Source organism: Thermobia domestica, chromosome 17, assembly GCF_964235325.1.
Source record: "Thermobia domestica chromosome 17, izTheDome1.hap1.1, whole genome shotgun sequence".
NCBI lineage: Eukaryota > Metazoa > Arthropoda > Insecta > Zygentoma > Lepismatidae > Thermobia > Thermobia domestica.
In genome coordinates, this window is record NC_137470.1 from 165,289,735 (window position 1) to 165,310,043 (window position 20,309).

General features: G+C 35.9%; 1 protein-coding gene across 11 annotated transcripts in view; it reads right to left on the reverse strand.

The window, feature by feature from the left end:
* Nucleotides 1-2,768: 2,768 nt before the first annotated feature.
* The window catches only part of LOC145674468 (uncharacterized), a 139,893-nt gene continuing 122,352 nt past the window's right edge, over nt 2,769-20,309 (reverse strand). For all 11 annotated transcript variants that reach the window (XM_081744574.1, XM_081744576.1, XM_081744572.1 and 8 more), the window contains 4 exons: nt 13,725-13,760; nt 7,921-7,980; nt 4,942-5,146; nt 2,769-3,107 (listed from right to left, as the gene is read on the reverse strand). In XM_081744574.1, coding sequence (XP_081600700.1) covers nt 3,100-3,107; nt 4,942-5,146; nt 7,921-7,980; nt 13,725-13,760 — 309 coding nt within the window. In that variant the 3' untranslated portion in view covers nt 2,769-3,099. The remainder of the gene's footprint in view (nt 3,108-4,941; nt 5,147-7,920; nt 7,981-13,724; nt 13,761-20,309) is intronic.

Below are 20,309 nucleotides of genomic sequence, written 5' to 3' on the forward strand. Positions count from 1 at the left end.
CAAAAATTAAAAAGCTATTTTCATTGGGCCTCAGGTTCGTGAGCTGATGAAAAGCAGTACCTTTGAAGGGCTGCTGACAAATACTGAGAAGGCAACTTGGATTACATATAAAGATGTGTACAACAATTTCTTGAGTAATGCCAGGTCTTAACACTACAGAGAACTGACAGGACACATACTGAATTGTTACAAATCTATGGGGTGCAACATGTCCCTCAAAATATAATTCCTACACTCGCATTTGGATTTTTTTTCCCACCTAATCTCGGAGATGTCAGTGATGAACATGGTGAGCGATTTCACCAAGATAACTGTGTCATGGAAAGACGACATGAGGGAAGATAGTCACCAAACTTTTTGCCAGATTACTGCTAGACTCTCGCACAAGAAATTTCACCATCCACCCACAAACGGAAAGTTTCTAGGAAAAGTTTCTAGCTTGTAAGTACATTTCAGGCTGTTTTGTAGATTACTTGTTCGCTTTTTTCTTAATGCTTTGTAACAGCAAATGAATTGTGATACATGATCTGTACTTGATCTATCTATATGTTCCTTCTGTACAGCAGTCAACTCTTTTTCACGTGTCGGACACGTTGCTACTTTTTCTTTTTTTTTTTTTAACGAATTACAATGTAACGCTAACTGTATGCAACATAGGTTAAGTGGCATATGTGACATATCTTATTCAGGAAAATTTCTGATGGAACATTTCTGATTTCACTTTCATAATCAGCGTATGTGAATTAGTAAAGAACACCTTTTATCTCCCGGCAAGACAAAAAATTCCAATTTGTTGCACTGTGTACTTGAAAAACTTTGGTTGTTGCACAACGCTGCAGCACTAGCATTAGCTGCCACTGTTCTATGGACTCCCCTAACCTTCTATTCAAACCGGAAGTAGTTCAAACTAACGATTTTTGTTTCAACTTTTATCGCCATAGAACAAAAACAGTAAGGGATAGCAGGTAATGGCTTTTTGAAATGGATTGGGCGTCCAAGGAACAGGTTCCATCTTTGATCTTATTCCTCTATTGCAACCAGTAGTTATATATATACTACTTCAAGTTTGAGTATTAAATTTTTATAGTTTGGAAGTCTTAGTTTCATACTGTGTAAACGCACTTGTTAAATACACACGGTGAGGCAAAATGGTAACATTAAATGGGTGCTCTTTTTGTTTATGTTTTGCAGATTAAACCATGGGTGCCGATATTCCATTGAGGAACGAAGAAAAATAGTTGCCTGAATGGAGGTTTTTCAGTCACCAAGCATCGTACAAGAAAAAAAATCACAGCCTGGACCGGACGGAATGCACCTTTGAGCATGACAACTGGTAGGATCTACTAGAAGTTTTAGGGACGGGGCCTGTTCAAGATGATTTCTAAGGGAACAGTGCAGTACGCAAATTTCGACTTATTGGACCCTCCTTTTTTGAAGAAGGGACCATCAGGAGAGAGAATAACCTTGCTATGCTCAGGACGTTCATGAAAGAAAACGCGCCACTTGCCATTCTCCAGCGAGGGTACTTTCAGCAAGATGGCGCCTCTGTCCACTACAGTCAGATGGTTCGGTAAAAGTCGGATTGGTAGAGATGGTCCCCTCCCATGGCAGTATGTTCTTCCGACCTAGAGAAATGTGATTTTTGGTTGTGGTGCATGGTCAAGGATCATTTGTACGCCATCAAACCTAGTAACTTGGACGACCTGAAGCACCGCATTACTTACGTCATCGCTGCTATTCCTGTCCAAATGGCCCACAAGGCCACACAATCAACAATGGACAGACTCCGTTAAGTGTGGGATGAGTGCCAAATTGAAACCCTGTAACCAAATCATTGCCTTGTAATTTCACATGAGTAAACCCCCATTTAATATTAACATCTTTTTGGCTCACCCAGTATATATCTTAATATAGTAAATATTGCTTTTTCCAAAATACCATTCTCACGGGGATTTAACGCCCCCTTGCGTATATCATTGTGCACATCACAATTTAAAGAATGCCTTTAAAGTAAAAATCACTGGAGACCACAAAACCGAGGGTTGATTTCTCGGCGCAAGGAGTTTTACCACTGTTGCCGATGTGACTTCCCTCTTGTAGAACTCTTGAGACGCCACAAATAGAAAAGGTTTAGCAATTATTTTGCTAAGTAAAGAAGACTCTTTCCAGTGTAGTGATAAATTTCGCACGCTAGCTGTCTCTAAGCGCAAGTCCGCTTTAGCAATGGATGAAGGCACACACACACACCCTGAGAGGAATCGTATCTTCTGCTGCGAAAGCTTACCTCGTATGCGTACTTTCTTTTATAACCCCAATGTTGTTTGATACTTGCAGGATTTAATCAAAACATCGTCTTTGGGTCTTTCAATAAATTTCCGAAAGATTCTTTCCAGTTACTTGCGAAATCATGAAACTTGGGAAATTTACATTTTCAAACTAAATCTTTGGGCAATTCTCGCTTCACTTGGAAAATGGAAATTGAATTGTATATTTAAAATCTTACATAGAACTTACCAGTTATTTCCTAAAATAAAGCAAAAAATTCAGTCTTTTATTCGGTCACCTCAGCTTGCACAGATGAAGTCGAACTCATCGAAATTGCTAATATAGACCCTAATGATATCACATGGCTCTAGGCAGATATTCTATTCGTATTCATCAACGGCAAAGTTGTAGATATGGTCAATTTAATAAGTTTTATCATCAATACAGAAAAATGAAATTGATGTTCTAAGGTGTATAAATAGTGTGAATGTAAACTCAACATATATTATTAATAAAATTTAATCTTCTTATAAACTTTTGATACAAAGAAACAATAACAAAATTTTAGTACTATTTTCCGAGAATAAAATACAAAAATTTGGTTCAGTTTTACGACAATTTTATCATTCCTCTCTTACAAAATATTAACGTGACATAAACAACTGTTAATTTGGTCGACTAGATAATACAAATGACAGTAATTAATATGAAAACTTAGTTAAAAATATAAATGTATCAAATATATATAAATATACATATATAAAGAGAGTCAGAATTTTTTCTTCAGTTTATATTAGGTGCTTTTTCGGCAGGAAAATTGGGTCTGGTATTTTTTTAACGGTCTGAAAAAAATCAGAAAAGAAAAATATCAGATAACTCTATGCAATTTTATAGAAACCAATACAGATTACGTAAATTCATACTGAGATTAAGAAATTTCCGATATAAGAACATTTTACAAATGGCATATACATCTGAGGTCTGAAGTAGTTTTAAATTCTATTTAGACAGCTAACTAGTAAATGAAACTTGAATTAATTACGTAATTAACTACGGTTGAGCTCTTAACTTTCTTACTATCGGTGCTGTAAGGATATAAGGTTCTGCACTCTATTTATAAGGCATAATAAATAATTGAGTTTTTCATTGCAGTATTACTGAACAGTACTTTTCCGATTTTTATTTTCACACTTGTTTATCAGAAAGATTATGGTAAAAAAACTGACTTCTGGAACGATCTATTTATATAACTCGAGGTCTGCCTGTAGTATAAAACATTTAAATGTATGCACTTTTTTTTTTTTTTTTTTTTTTTTTTTTTTTTTTTTTTTTTTTTGAAACAAATAATTTCAAACACGAAAGATTAAAATTGGGATTTCAGGATTAAGAATTTAAATAGTACAAACGTTTATTAATTTTCTTCCGAATCAAAGATAGATGTTCTTGGAAGTTATTATATTTTGGGTTAGTCTTCTGCACCACCTAACATTAACGTTATATCAGAACAGTGCTGGGTTTCATCTGAGCTGCTCTATTTCAGCAAGGTTTGAACCTGCGAACAAGTTTACCAAAAGGAAGCACATTACCAATGACACTACGAGGGAGAAAGTCAAGGATGGACGCACGAAGTGTTAATACATTTCAACCAAAAGTATATACAAGGTGTTACAAAAGCGTGTCACATTTTGGGAATAGATTCCTCACGTCAAAATAAGGAAAAAAGTTCATATGGACCTGTGCTGAGAAGTAGATTGTTTCGGAGTTATAGTGTGCCGAAAACGTGAAACAAGTGAACTTTAAAAGTTCATAGCTCCACTACTATGGAACCTATAGTACTCGGGTCAAGACATCACACAGGAACTGGTATGTGAACTATCCAAATATCCATGTTTAAGAATGCTCCAGTATTTACACACCAATTTTTAGAGAGGTAGGTGGAGAGTGACCAAGTACTCCCAAACAGCCTCTGTAAAAATAATTGTGCAAGTACCGGAGGTTCTGAAAGGTGGATATTTGGATAGTTCACATACTAGTTCCTCAGTGATGTCTTCCGACTACGATCAGTCCCTATAGTAGTGGAACTATGGACCTTTAAACTTCATTTTTTCACGTATTCGGCACCCTATAACTACGAAACTATGCACTTCCGAGCACAGGACCATATGAACATTTTTTGCCATTTTGATGTGAAGAATCTATTCCCGAAATATTGTGACAAATTTTTGTAACACCCTATAGATGAGTATAATATAATGATAAGAATTTCCACATTATTGAGTAGTCTTGAGCATATAGAAGAGAAAAACTTGGAAAACCGAAGATAGAAACCATCAATCTATCAACTAGAGGTGGCTCCTGAGGAAAGTCCCGTCAGTAGAGACTAAGATTTTATAGCTATAAGGAGAAGGAAGAAAACTTAAAAAAATGTTCTAATTGTTGTATACAGCTTGTACCAATAAACTGTGCACTAACTTCCTTAGTTTGTAGCGGAAAAATGTTAATTTTTTACTGAAGTGCCACCACTGCGGTCAGCTATAACTTAAAAAAAGTACACGATTACAGCGAAATGAATTTAGTAATTAGTTATGTAAAATCGAGAATACATCTTAGGTACAGAATATATTAGGTATGTAATTATGATGTAAGTTAATTATAATGTAAAATCAAGATACATACCACTGAGAAGGAGAGCAAGTAGTAGCGAAAGGAGATACGCCTGGTCACTGTGGAAGATACTCCTCGAAACGTAGCCCCCTAAAATGTCAGTGAATACCTCAATAATTCCCAGGATGCAAATATGAGCTAAAAACATTTCTGATTCACGCCATCTTCGTGTCTCCAACTGAAAAGCTTCCTGCAGACTTCCACGTGCCTTTGAGACCTGTGGAAAAGAAAGATAAAAAGACTTGCTTACAATTGACCTAATAATTAACTACGAGGGGCGTCCAATAAGTTATCTATCTAGACAGAAAGGGAGGGGTGGGGCATAATAACGCCTGATACACATACCAAGGCTACTGTGTGGAACCCCGCTGCGCAATTTGAGGTCAGTTGGACCAACGCAGTGGCTGTGAGCAGAGTGTATGTGTTACAACAAGTAGCGAATGTATGTGTGACGCCGCGAACAATGGGTTTGCAGAAGTTGGGGACGAAACCTGGATCTACCATTGGAACCCTGAGAGCAAGCAGGAGTGCATGCAATGGAAACACCACGGTTTCCCGCCCCGAAGAATTTCCGCACACAGCCTTCTGCGGGAAAAATCATGGTACAACAGGCTGTTTCTCAGTGGTTTGCAGGCCATAACAAGGACTGTTTTTTTTTTCTGGGATTTCTTTGCTACCCACAAAGTGGCGACGGTGTATAGTCCTCCATGGAAACTACATCAAAAAACAGTGATGACCAGGTGAGGCTATCTGCTTTCCTTCCTGTCCAGGTAGATAGCTTATTGGACTCCCCTCGTACGACATGTGAACTGTGAACTAGAAATAACTCTGTACACCAAATATGGTTGTTGCTAAAAATATATATTTATAATAAGCGGGAGAAAGGTACTATGAGATGCTGAGGAGGCCTCCTCTACTCAAGAAATAGTTTGATAGCATCAGTGGCGGAGCCGTGATTTTTTTCCTGAATATCTCTAGTTGTTTGAGAACTTCTACGTTGTTATGGAAAACTAGTACAAATCTAGCAATAATATAGAATGCTGAAGACTCATTTCCGAAATCGAAACTTTTTACACCTAAAGTGTACTGTAAAACTACCAAAATTTCCATACTGTGCGCAGGGCCGGTCCTAGGCAATTTGTCACCTGTGCAATGGCATAATTTGTTCTTTTCCCTTCTGTCCAGAAAGAGCAAATCTTAAAAGCCACAATTTCAAGTATGCTACCCCGTCACGAACAACGAAGGGAAGGGAAAGTGCACTCAGAAAGGACTAAACACTATTTAAATAATAATCTATTATGTTAGTGAAAAATAAAGCAAAGACACCTGCAGAGGAAAGATGGTAATCCTTTGTACAAAATTCTATATCGAGCTTCAATCTGAATATATCAGTTTGCAATTCCATTCCAACTAGCTATTTTATCTTTATTTTTTGATTTTTCTTCTTCGTGTGTTATCAATTTTTTTAAAAAAGTTTCCACCTTCAGTGATAAGGAAGTTGTTTATGACAAACATAAGACTATTTTTTTTTTTTTCAGAACTGTGATAACTAACTAATGGAACAGATGTCGCTACTGTTCGAGAATTGAGTTCTTGCATTTGACAACACTCATGCAATTCATGCTCGGATTTGTTTGACCATCTGTTTTAGCACTGTTCATGTAACCTTAAACTAATGTGATCTAAACGTAATTTATGAATGTAGTATTCTAATAGGAGGTCAGCTTAGTAAATTTAACTACCGTCATCATGAAGTCTGTTTCCAACACGAAATATTTATTTTAAATAATGTAGTTACGTTTTGCCATACCTCGAAACTTGCCGCACCGTGCAAATGCACGTGTTGCACATATGGTAGAGCTGCCCTGATTGTGCAACTGCAAAATAAAATCAACGCAAAGATACATGAACTTGAAATTTTAACCCCTCTAGAAAATACCCGAAGTAGTGAAATGATTAGTACAGTCGGCACTGAATAATTTGTTGTGAATATTTTAGAATAATGTCCGATGCTTTCTAGCTTTAAATTTCTAGACGCCGTGAGGTGGTTCAAATTGTTAGAAACGTGGCATAAAGTCGAAAACATAATTTAATCCCTCTACAGCTCAGTACACAGGAGTTTCTGAGATTGCTTATTACTAACTTGATATTAATGTTTGCTGAGAGAAAAATCTGGATTCAATGTTGCTGTCTTCATATAACTATAGTTCGATTTTACGAAAAAATTTATATGAAATGTTTTTGATGGTGGCTGATTTTGAATTTTAAAGAAATTAATGACAAAATAACTTCATTACTACTTTATGATGAATGTTCCTGTGGTACTTCCGCAACAATTTTTATAGAGGTAGTTGATGAGTACTTCATATTATATGCCCGTACCCAAACTTCCGATATAAAAACTGTTGCGTGAGTACCTTAGGATTCTGAAACATGGATATTTGGATACGGCACATATTAGTTCCTAAGTGAAGTCCTGACCCGACTACAGTAGGTCCCATAGTATTGGGGCTATGGAACTTAAGTTCATTTTTTCATGTTTTCGGCAGCTTATAACTCCGAAAGGAAACATTTGCCCACTCAGGTTGGTCTATACTTTTTGTCCTTTCTTGGTGTCAGAAATCACCTCCCAAATGTTGTCGGTGTTATTTTGAAACACCCTATAAATACCGTTACACAGATAACCAAATTTTGAACTTAATATTTTAAAAGGACTCCTAAGGAAACTTTTCAAATTCCATCCTACTTCCTCAAGAAGCATAGTTTCCTTATGAATAAAAAAAAAAAAAACATATATATCAATGCGTTTTTCTTACAAATGGCTCAAATAATTTCGATGAAATTATATAAGTATATTAAAATACTACACGTGAAGTATGTCAACGTAGTGAATAACTAAATTAAGTAAAAATAATGTGAAAATACATAATTTTCATTATTTTACAAATTACTATTTTTCTCCTGTATAAAGAAAACAGTTGCTGTACTTACCCAATTCATGTGACATTTCAGCTCTTGCGAAAGATCTTCCGTCTCGTCCTGCTTAAGAGTCTGAAATTATATGAAATTACACACACACTCATATATATATATAAAATTTAATGTTACACTTCCAGTACGATTGTGAAGATACAGTTGAAAGTTAATTAAAAATACATCTACATTGCATTGTGAAACTTCAATTTCAATTACTTAGAGTAAGTAAAATAAACTATAGAATAGGGTGAGCATCTCTTTACGCCTTCTGGTCAATTCGATTTAAGTCCCTTTCATCAGTAAGGTTATATGAGACGTGAACCTACAGCTTAACGTGGAAATTGAACTACAAAAGCTCCCATCGGGAACCGAACCCAGTGACAGCGTCTGATGAAGCCAATATGCTCAGTTAGTTGGCGAAACTGTTACACATTTATTATGTTTAAATAAACGTGGTTTTGCTCAGAAATTTGTATTTCTAGGTTAAGTTATTTAAGATAGCAAAGTTAGTATGAACCAGTTAAAAATTACTTTTATATTGGTTTCGTTTTACTTGTTAAAATTAACCCTCTCATGTTATGCCAATACTAAACTTTCTGTCCAAGCAACCCTTCAAAGAAAACTGTATTCTGCGAAATATAAAGAAGTATTTCCTTACTTTTCCTTATCGGATGCGGCGCGTTTTATTTATTTGCAGTTTTAATAGCTGGTCTAGTGGTTCGCGTGTGTGCCTTTGGTGGACGTGGTTCCAGGTCCAATTTCGTATGGGAAACACAATCATTCACTTTCGCTACTCATCCGCCTCTTTTAGACTAAAGGGCATGAACATGGGACGTTAAACTAAATAAATTCATTGTATTTTCGTTATTTACTTGCATTAATTTCCACGCAGATGGAAAAAATACTTGCAAGAATCGTGAACAGAGTTCTTGCACAGAAGTTTGAATTGAAGTTTCTCTGCAGTAGTGATGAATTTCGATAAAAAGAATGAATAATTAACAGTGACTTTTTAGAGATTTTTGAGTTATTGATATCTTCTCTAAAGCTAGGTTGCCCTGCTGCAAGAATCTTGTAGCTGTCATTAAAAAAAATCTTGCAACCCTACAACATTTCTCCATGTAAATATAGTTTTGAAAGGGACATGCAACAATTTTTTCTTCCTGCAAGGAGTTAGACCATGTGCAACGTTCTGGGTTTTCTTGCTTACTGACAAAGAAAAAAAACAGTTTCGCCGCTTCCGAAACAACTTATTCTTTTGGAGGGGGTGGGGAAGAGCGCCAAAATACACGTTTTTAATGAAGAGGTTCACCATTTGCGCACTAGAGTGCAGTGCTGCATGGGTGGAGATATCCTTCTTGCTTTCAGAAAGTTTTAGTGTGTAAACAGTAAATAGAAGAATAGAGTTGCAACATTTTTTAATGACAGCTACAAGATTCTTGCAGCATGGCAACCTAGCTTTACTCTCTTGATTCGTTCAATTCTTCAAGCATATAGAACCATTATACAGTAGAGTGCCGAAAACTGGGTCTAATGTGGACCGAAGGGTGGCCGAGTTTGTGAAAATGCCGAGGTATCGGGAATGGTGTTAATAAAGAATAAGTACGAGTGTTTCCTCAGAAAATATGGTACTGTATTTGTATGTATTGGTTGTTTGAGAATATAACAGAGAATAAACTACCCAAATACCCTTAAACAAAGGAAAAGGACGTACTTTATGAAGGCATAGAGCCTTTACTATAAATGAAAATGAGAATTAATGAATACACACTATACAGTAATTTACTTGATAAGACAGACCTCAGGAAAATATTTTATGAAGGCATAAAGGTGTCTTTTAATGAAAATTACCTAGCCAACTTTGCAAAAACGAGCTACTTTTTTTAAATATATATATATGATGTCCTGTTGTTTTCCGCATTGCACTCTGCGGTTTGATGTTTAATAACTCGGCGCACCTTATTGTTGTCGCGCCGGCGCCAGAGACGTAGTGGAAGAGTGGGAGTGTGATGCGAGAAACAGGAATGCGGGAAGAGGGGACACATGCACGCCGGAAATGACCTTGAACGGGTCTGCGCTTTCTTTTTCCTGCCAGGGTATGGCCACGTTATACGGACTCCCGGATTATCGGGTGCCGAGTTTTAGAGACTCTACTGTACCAACTTGACCAAAAAATGGTATAAAAATGAAATGAAATGAAATCTCTGAGTTTTACCTCCCACGGTTATGCCGGTTAGGCTAAAGGAGACGGTGATGATGAATGAAATGGTGGAATGAAGAAAGTGGGAGAACCCCGAGAAAACCCACGCACACGGTGTTTGCCCACCACAAAAAATGGAATAAAGAGTTAGACAAGCAGAAATGTGTGCGAAATGGAAATAATATAATTTCAGTGACACTTTTATCACTTTTTAAAAGTGCTTTAAATTTTTCTCAAGGTGATAGTTAAAAATGACAGTTAATAAAAAAAACCTTTATAAAATTGGTTCATTTTACCCCACAAAAGTTCTTTTTAGTAAATTTTATCAAAAGCATTGCATTTCAAAGTTTTTTGTGGTTACTGTATTTTTTCCACTTTTTATTATGTTTTCAGATTCAATAATTTCTTGACTGAATCTTAAGAGAGAGATATAGGAGATATCTTACTATACAGTTACGTTAATTAAGAAACCCTTGACACCTGTTTTAGGATTTTTCAAATTTGTTGATACGAACAAAACGCGCAGTCATCTGCAACCAACCAAACTAATGTGACGGCTTGGGTTGAATAAGTATCGGACGCTCTACAGTGAAACGATAAGCTAGTGCTAAAAGTACTGTACTCTCATCAGTAGACATCGGATTTTTATGCAAATGCATATTTTGTTTGCTTATATGCATATCTGCTAAACTTGGCAGTGGTTTCTAACGACAATAATACAGTTTTACACTTCATAAAAATGCATATTTCAAAGATTAAAACAAATATTAATGCTTAAGAGCATATTCCGTGAGTTTTTGTTTTAGATATGCACTTATAGCATGCAATAAATCCAGTTTTAGATTGTACTTTCACTATCTTGTCTATGCAACAGAATGACTTTCGCATGAGAAGATGGAGGAATGTCTAGTTTATGAAGGACTAACATTGTTAGCAACCGATCAGCAGAGCAAACGTTTTTCAATTGTCAATACGTTAACAGAAATCTGATAATGATAAATACTCATTTTAAGATCTTGTCGACATCAGTTCAGAAACAGAGACGCAAGGGATGCAGCTGAGTGAATGCTTAGCTCTAGTTGATAAAAGTTCAGCAAGAGCTCCAATCAGTTTCTGGTGAATTCGGGCACTCTGTGGAAAAGAAATTGATAGATGTTCTCCCAGATACTCTCACTATAAAACAATTAAAGCCATAGGAAAATACCTTCAAGGGTTATATTCCAACTTGCCAGAAAATATAGGTACTAAACTTGCTGATTTCTATAAATGTTATCCGGTAACATCTGTTGATGTTCACAGCTCAATTTCTGGCTACAAACGTCACTAGAAAATGTAAAGAAGCATCTCGTGATATACTGTAAGGCTAATTACGAGTAGGAGTAAATCTTTAAAAGCGAACACTTATTTTGTACAGTGGAAACATGTAGAAAACTGAGGCTCGTGAAAGTAAATGCACTCTAAAATACAATTGTGAAGAAAAACTAGAAATTGTGGTCTCATATCACTATGTTCATTTTAATCTCATAATCTGTCCATGTTTTTAAAACTTTAGGGTAAACAAACTGTAAACATCATATAAATAAGTTCTGGAGAGAAATCCTTGAAGCGTAAAGTACATAAAGTACACATTCGATGCTATAATACATCTATAAAACTTCTGTCACAACTTCGCTGCATGTTTGAAACTGTTTTATTTTCTTGTATTGTTACTGCATATTTGATCACATTTAACAGTGTAGTCGCATGCATATATCATAAATTTTAAGTGCATAAAAATCCGATGTCCAGTCATGCGGTTTATATATCTGTAAAAATTTCAGAGCTCCAATTATTATGAAAATGAGTGAAATATTGCTATTTTCGCGAGATTCAGCTTTAACGAATAATCAGAAAAAATATTATTAAAAAAAATCCTGGAGAACCTTGAACTGTGATACACATAGGTTGGATAAAAGTAGTGGCAACACATCAGACGGCTGTGTCTCAGCATTATAAGAACTTCGTAGCTCATAAAGGAATGTAAGGTGATTAAGTGTTAATAATTGTGTGCTATTCCGTCAAAAACAGCACTGCCGCAAAGTAGAGGAGGAAAATTAAGCGCCATAAGAATGTTTCGGAAATACAAACAATATGCGTCGATCAAGATTGAAATGGCACGTGGGTGCAATGCACAACAATGTTTTCACGGTCTTCATGCAGGAAGGGCTTTCGCCATAATGCAGGAACCATTTCGCGGGAAGCGCTATGACACAAGAGAAGTCATATGGCGACCCCGGCAGGACACTGACAGAGGATGACACGCTGCACAGTGGGTCAGAAGACCTAAAACGTCGCCCATAACCTAATTTTTCAAAGTGAATGCTTTGTAATAAGTAACACCGAAATAGTTTGACAAAACCCCAAGGCATAAAATGCAGTATGAATTTCCCCTGTTGCTTTGCAGATGCCCTGTCTGTGTGCATTTAAAGTGAAGCTTTTCTGAGTGTATGACATGAAGAATGTGATTCTCATAAATAAAATCGTAGGTCATATTCAGTAGCCAATAAAAACAAAATGACAAAAGGAATTCAGGCGTACTTTGGATATAATATCAGTATGGGTTATTATTGAGGGTTGCAATTATTATTACATACATTAATCATGTACATTGCAAATGTGCAGAATGAATACTAGGTGATGTAAATGAAATTATGCAGGTTCTTGTAATCAAGATCAGTAGTTACAATATTTCCCTTTCAAAAAATGTACCACGATGTACAAGCATTGTTAAAGTCTACAATATGTAAGGTGTAACACGTGAAAACTATAGCTGCCCGTGTGTACCCCTATACAGATGGCATTGAAAAATGTATCATGAGGTGATGGATGTTAAAATGACTGTTTTTGCAAGAAATCAGCAATAGTAGTAAAGACAAGTCTTACACGTTTACAAACGACATGACGATGAAAAATATATAAATAACATGATGGTAATGCACTGTGTAAAAGATAATGTGACTTGTAACTTTGGAGTTACTTTTGTTTCTTATCTCTACAAGTGTAAACATGGAATATAAGCAAACATATACGTAGAAACCTGTTCAACATACTCTTTGAGAAAGCAGCCATTCTCAGTCTTCTAAAACAAAGTACCTTGAAAGTCATGTGACGGAAGTACTAGGCATAGGAGAAACAGATAAAGAAATTAAGGACAATAGTTTATCTATTATAAGGCTGTTTTCCTCAAAGGTGTTTTAGAAATGGAAGGCGAGGAACAGGATGAGCAACAGTGGCTTCAGAAGAAGATGATATTTATGACCACATGCACAGAGGCCCATTAATATTGATACCTTTAAGTTTGGATTATTGACTGTGCGCTGACGACGTTCGACACTTCCCACACGTGTGGTAGAAAGTGACAGAGACGGGAGGTAACAGGTGTTCCATCTGCGCATAAAGGCAGGTACGAACTATAACAATGTTGTCATTACTTTTATCCAACTCTTGTAATAACTTCAAAAATAATTATTCTGTAAATTATAAAAAATGAAATGTACGAAATTAGTTATCAATTTACAATATTAACTTTATTTTTCATATCACATCTACTATTATATTCCTTAAAAAAAAAAGTAACACTTACCAAATTCATTGAGGATCCCGAGCTTGAGCATACAGGCTGTTTAAATAACAAAATAAAATTATAATTAAATGTTGCAAATAGGATTTCTATATTTTCTTAAATGTATATTTATCTATATCTAGCTGAAATGCACATTCTTTCCACGGGAAGAATAGATTTATGGAAAATGTTCGAATGGTATATTTGAACCCCTTCCTCCCTTACAACATGCATCTCAATCAAAAAGTGGTGGCCAAATTCAAGGTCAATCTAAGTACTAACTATTCAAAAATTCATTTTAAACACTTCAATTGTTTTCTTAGATTCGCCATGTTCTGAATAAAAAGCAGCAAACTAAAATAACATAAAAATTGACCCTTCCCTTTCTTAAAAGCGTCATCATCATCGTCATAGGTATTCTTCCATTATTGACAGGTCACTTGTCGCAACTGAGAAGCTTCCATGCTCCACGGTCTTCAGCTAACCTCTTCGTCTTTACGTACAATTTCTCAATTTTGATATCGTCCATCAATTGTAGAATCCTTCACCCCTCCCTCTCTTTCCTGCCACCATATTTTCAAGCACGTTTCTCGTGATACAGTTCCTTCTTAGCCAATGTCCCAACCATCTTATCTACCTCTTCTTAATTATATCTAAAATATTTTTTCTTCCACCATTTCTAACACCCTCTCATTCGTTTTCCGCTCGACCCAGCTAACTCTCTCTATTCTTCTCCACACTCACATTTCGAAAGTTTTCAGTCGTTTTTCATCATTTTTGCGTAATGTTAATTTTCTGTTGAACATTTCTCCTCCCTTAAAAGTTTAAATCGCAACGATAATATTAAACATTTAATTTTAGGTTAATACAAACTATATTCCCTTTATTTAAAACGGTACAGCCATTTACCCGTGATGTCACCACAAACAATAAAATACAATCTCAATGTTGCGAAAAAATAATAGAAATTGCCCATTAAAAGCGGGATTTGTGAAAATGCTGAGACAAGTTGCTGCTTATTTATAATGAGGAGTTTATATGGTGCCTTCCATTTCAATTCAGGCAGAGCATGTACCATCACCATCTCAGATATTGTTAAAACTTTTTTTATAGCAACTAGGCATGTTTTTAAGAGATCCATATTTTTTTGTTTTGTCGAAAAAAATTTTTCCGCCAAGTAATGGGCCATCAAAGACGGCGAGTACAATTTATGAATTGTAGAAGACATGGAAAATGGTCAATTTCGGAGCCTCACCATTCGGCTATGGAGACAGGTAGAGTTATAATTCTTGTTGTGGTATGTACATAGAGATATAAATAAACTATATTTTATTATAGTTTGGTTTGCGCATGCGTATCTTTTTGTACATAAATTAACAAATCAACGTCAATTTATCTGAAAAGTCGAACTTTGCGAATTTTTTTCGAGCACTTCCGGTTCGAATTTTAAAATTCTGTTTTCACGGTTGGTAAGACCTAGTTACCCGCTTTCCGAAAAAAATTTTGTATCGCTTCTGTGGTCAACCGTTTTGTCGCAAAAAATTCGAGAAATTGTAAAATTTTCAAAAATCGCCATTTTTGGGCGCCATTTTCTCGAAAACACCATTTTTTAAAATTCTGAAATTTTGTCAGATGGTTCAACTTTACCTGAATAATAAACACACCAAATATCATTCTCGACCAATGCTTCATGGATTAACTGCAGCCTTTTAAAGTTAGCGAAGTTTCGCTAATTTTGATGTCACAGTTAGCAACACTGGGAACAATAAAAGTGCAATGATTTAATGATGTTTGTGGTTCATATTCATTAAATGAAGAATAAAAGGTTTTCTTGGCTGGTTTTTTATTATTTTGAACAAAGAGGTTCTCTGAAATAGTAAAATGAGCCCTCCCTACTCCTCCGGTTTCTTAAACTGAAGTAATCTGAGGTGGAAATTACGATTACGAAACACACAAATTTTAAGTTTACTTGAAATGGCCATCCAATGAATTCTGATGATCTATAAAAGGCCTAAACTATTACCTCAGTATGATTTGGAATGCTCCAGACAAAGTCTCAATTAAGTGCGATGTCATTACAGTGATCGAAAAATGACAAAAAGTTAAAAAAAAAAAAAATCGAAACGTTTTCTTACGCGTTCCAAAGAAATTTACTGAATGTTTAAACAGAACAATCCCAGCATAAAAATGGGTCACTCGGAATTTTATAGTATTCGACTAAAGTGTGTCAGTCCGCAACCTGCGAGGGAAGTGTGTGTGTGTGTGTGTGTGTATTGTGCAAATTTTAAGTTAGCTGCTACTGCGTTGCTACAAATCAAAGGTGCAACCTGTATTGAAGCTGTCATGAGTGACCTATTTCCTTTAGTAGTATGATCCGTAGAAAATGACAGCTGTCTTCTTCAAGAATGTGGTGAATGTCCTGGAGTGGAAGAAATAAGTGTGGTGTCTAATTATTAATCCTGATGAAAATAAAAGTGGTTACGTATGCCATATGGGAGAATAATGATCTCGTTAAAAAAAAAAAAAAAACTGTGCCACTTTCTGTTTTCGTATCGTACATTGCCGGTTTAATTGTAAGAATTGTAATTAATGACTACATCAAGAAAATCCAAAGAGAATCAATTGCTACCGAAAACCACCGTATAAAATTTCAAGATACAAATTCTATTTTACTTCATGTGGACTTCGTTGAAAACTGGACTGTTATTCTGCAAAGTGAAATTCAGAGTTATCACCGAAATATTGAAACAATTGACAGTTTTGTTGTAATAAACGACGGTAAAACACACGATTCGGCTCATGTACTCATAGTCATAGACAAGATTCTAAACATACTCGAAGAAAAGCGAAAATATATTTTATAGAAAAAGGTTTGAATACGTGAAAATAGGTGTCTACAATTTCCCAAACCGTGTCAGTGATTTCTGATGGTGCTGCATCCCACTTTAAAAATCGCTTTCAGATGTTCGAGATGCAGACAGGTCCGATAAAGCAGTGAAACCGGCCATGCAAGGGTCTCTACGACGGCAGGGGGAAGGGGGGGGGGCAAAGAATGTGGCAACGCGCCATAGCCTTAGGCTAAAACAGATACACAGTATTAAAACCACAGAAGAAAAAAATGAAATGAAATCTTTAAGTTTTACGTTCCACGGTTATCCCGGTTAGGCTATAGGAGACGGTGATTATGAGAAATGAATGAAATGGTGAAATGCAGAACGGCACGAGCTGGGATTGAACCAGGGACCCCAAACACCGGAAGTGAACGCTCTACCACTGAGCCACCGCGTCCCCACTAAAACCGCAAGAGAATTCGTGATTATAGTGCAAGTACAAACTCCGGGTATTACTCTCGTTTTGTTACCTGGAACTGAATTCGACGACTTCCGCAAGAAAAAAGGGAAAGTAGGCGACCGGTAACTGGTATTTAACGAAGTTATCTTTGGCTTTCGGAAAATTGCGAAGTTTTTATGGTAGTAACGGGTCACCATGAACTAACTTCATACTTCCCCCAAAATCGAACTTTTGCAATTCAAAGTGTAGATTTAAGAAATCTGCAAAAAGGAACTTTTGTTATATACATATACGTATGATAACCAGTGGTGCGTAGCAGAAATATTATGAATAAATCATGAATTACGTGAAGTTTAAGTGCTGTTTATGCTTCCACATGAACCTTCAGCAGGGTACAGGTTTCCAGAAGAGCATAAGAGAAGTGAAAATAAGTGTTTTGTGACTATCGACAATGTGCTACGCAGGGGCGGATCCAGGACGGACTTCTGGGGGAGAGGGATTGTAATACTGCTACTTAGAGCTACTATTAAGAGCTCCAAACTCTGGGATGGGTTTTATTTATATATAAATAAGAAAGTTTCTTCTTCTGGGGGGGGGGGCGGCAATCGTCCCCCTAGATCCACTCCTGGATGAGTTATGAGTGAACCAACATCTATTGGAGCATCTGCACAGTTACATGCTATTAGCAAAGAAGACAACAACCAAGCAAATGATTGGTCCATGTAAAAAAAAAAAAAAAAAAAACAGTGAAATTTTGTTTCCGAAGACCATTTTAAATAAGTGAACTTGAAATTTGTGTGTTTCGTAATCGTAATTTCCACCAGAGATTACTTCAGTTTAAGAAACCGGAGGAGTAGAGGGAGGCTCATTTTACTATGTCAGAGAGCCTTTTTAATCAAAATAATAAAAAAAAACAGCCAAGAAAACCATTTATTCTTCATTTAATGAATGTGAACCACAAACATCATCAAATCATTGCACTTTCATTGTTCCCAGTGTTGCTAACTGTGACATCAAAATTAGCGAAACTTTGCTAACTTTAAAAGGCTGCAGTTAATCCATGAAGCATTGGTCGAGAATGATATTTGGTGTGTTTATTATTCAGGTAAAGTTGAACCATCTGACAAAATTTCAGAATTTTAAAAAAATGGTGTTTTCGAGAAAATGGCGCCCAAAAATGGCGATTTTTGAAAATTTTACAATTTCTCGAATTTTTTGCGACAAAACGGTTGACCACAGAAGCGATACAAGATTTTTTTTCGGAAAGCGGGTAACTAGGTTTTACCAACCGTGAAAACAGAATTTTAAAATTCGAACCGGAAGTGCTCGAAAAAAATTCGCAAAGTTCGACTTTTCAGATAAATTGACGTTCATTTGTTAATTTATGTACAAAAAGATACGCATGCGCAAACCAAACTATAATAAAATATAGTTTATTTATATCTCTATGTACATACCACAACAAGAATTATAACTCTACCTGTCTCCATAGCCGAATGGTGAGGCTCCGAAATTGACCATTTTCCATGTCTTCTACAATTCGTAAATTGTACTCGCCGTCTTTGATTTCCCATTACTTGGCGGGAAAATTTTTTTTCGACAAAACAAAAAAATATGGGTCTCTTAAAAACATGTCTAGTTGCTATAAAAAAAATTCAACAATATCTGAGATGGTGATGGTACAGTTTTATATTTTTTTGCCTGAGTTGAAATGGAAGGCACCATATATGGAGTTTGAGCATCGTAACTTGAAAGGGTGATGAGATACAATAATTTAACACAAATTTTGAACACCTTTCTATCCCCTTCGGTTGTGCATTTTAATCAGTGACATAATAAACACCCAGTTCGAGGTATTGATAACTTCGTTTACAAACAACTCATTATCGATAATGAATAAATCAACTGATTATATTGCATATTCCGGAATTCTACAGGGCTCCAACCTACGTCCGTTATTGTTCCTTTTATCCATTAACGCTCTCCCTAATCATATATTATTAAGTGACAAATTGCTTTTTGCGGATGACCTCAAAATATACATCAAGATACAGACCACCATGACTGTCTCAATTTACAACACGACATGGAAAATATTGCTAACTGGTGTTTTCTTAAACTTAGAGTAAACATAAACAAATGTAACATTTTATCGTTTGCTTGAAACAAAAATAAAGTTTATTATTCAATCAATCAAATCTTAATAAATAGATTAAATTTAAAGATAATGGAGTTATATTTGATACGAAACTGACATTTAATAACCATATAGAGAACATAGTTAATCTCTCAAGATGTTAGGGTCCATAATTAAAACTGGAAAGGAATTTAACAATATTAGTACACTAACAAAATTGTATTACTCCTATGTCCGATGAAAACTGGAATATGCTTCTGTAATCTGGAATCAGCGCAACAGCAATACCGACACCAGCTGTAAAAAGTCCAATCTAAATTTATTAAATACTTGGCAACAAGAGAACTGGAATCTATCCATCTTATGTGAAGTATCTAACATTATAATAGACAACTTCTGTACTACTACACTTGAACAAGGGCGAAATGTGATAGATCTAATTTTTCTCCATACAATATTACAAAACGAGTTTAATTTTATGGACAGGGCCGGCCTTAAGCCGATTGGACCGATTGCTCCCCATCGGGTCCCGCGCCTAAGGAGGCTAATGCTGTCTACTCTACTCTCTAGTCTAATCTACTCTCCAGTGCCGTTTAAACAGCATATTAGAACTCAGAGCAAACAATTGTGACGTGGTCCCTATAACTAAATTTTGTTCCTAATACACATGTAATTAATACATGTCATTCTGCTCGCGGGGCTCCCGGCCCAAGTGGCTATGGTACCGTTAAGATGACTCTGCTACTCTCGGTTGTCAAGTACACAGCAACATACTACAATACAGATACATCCATGGACTCCACAAGAGTGAGTATGGCTTCTCCCTAACAAGTAAATGAATAGTTTGCATTAAGTTTCCGGGCATAAGCAAATATTTTCAGAATTTAATGCTGCAGTAATTTCTTTATTTTGTTTTACGTTTACAACTTTTGTTCTAAAAATTGATTTTATGTCCAGGTAGTATTCTGCACCCCCCAACACACCCAAGTTTCCTTACACACACCTTTGGATGTAAAAATATGGTTTTCTTTGAATTTGTATATAAATGTACATCATTATTCTGGGTGCACACTCTCTTTTATTTTGAACACTCGACTAAGTAAAAGTTCCTGGCGTTCTTACTGATTATGTCATGTGATATTACCTGAATACCTAGATAGTATCAAAAAATCAGCCTC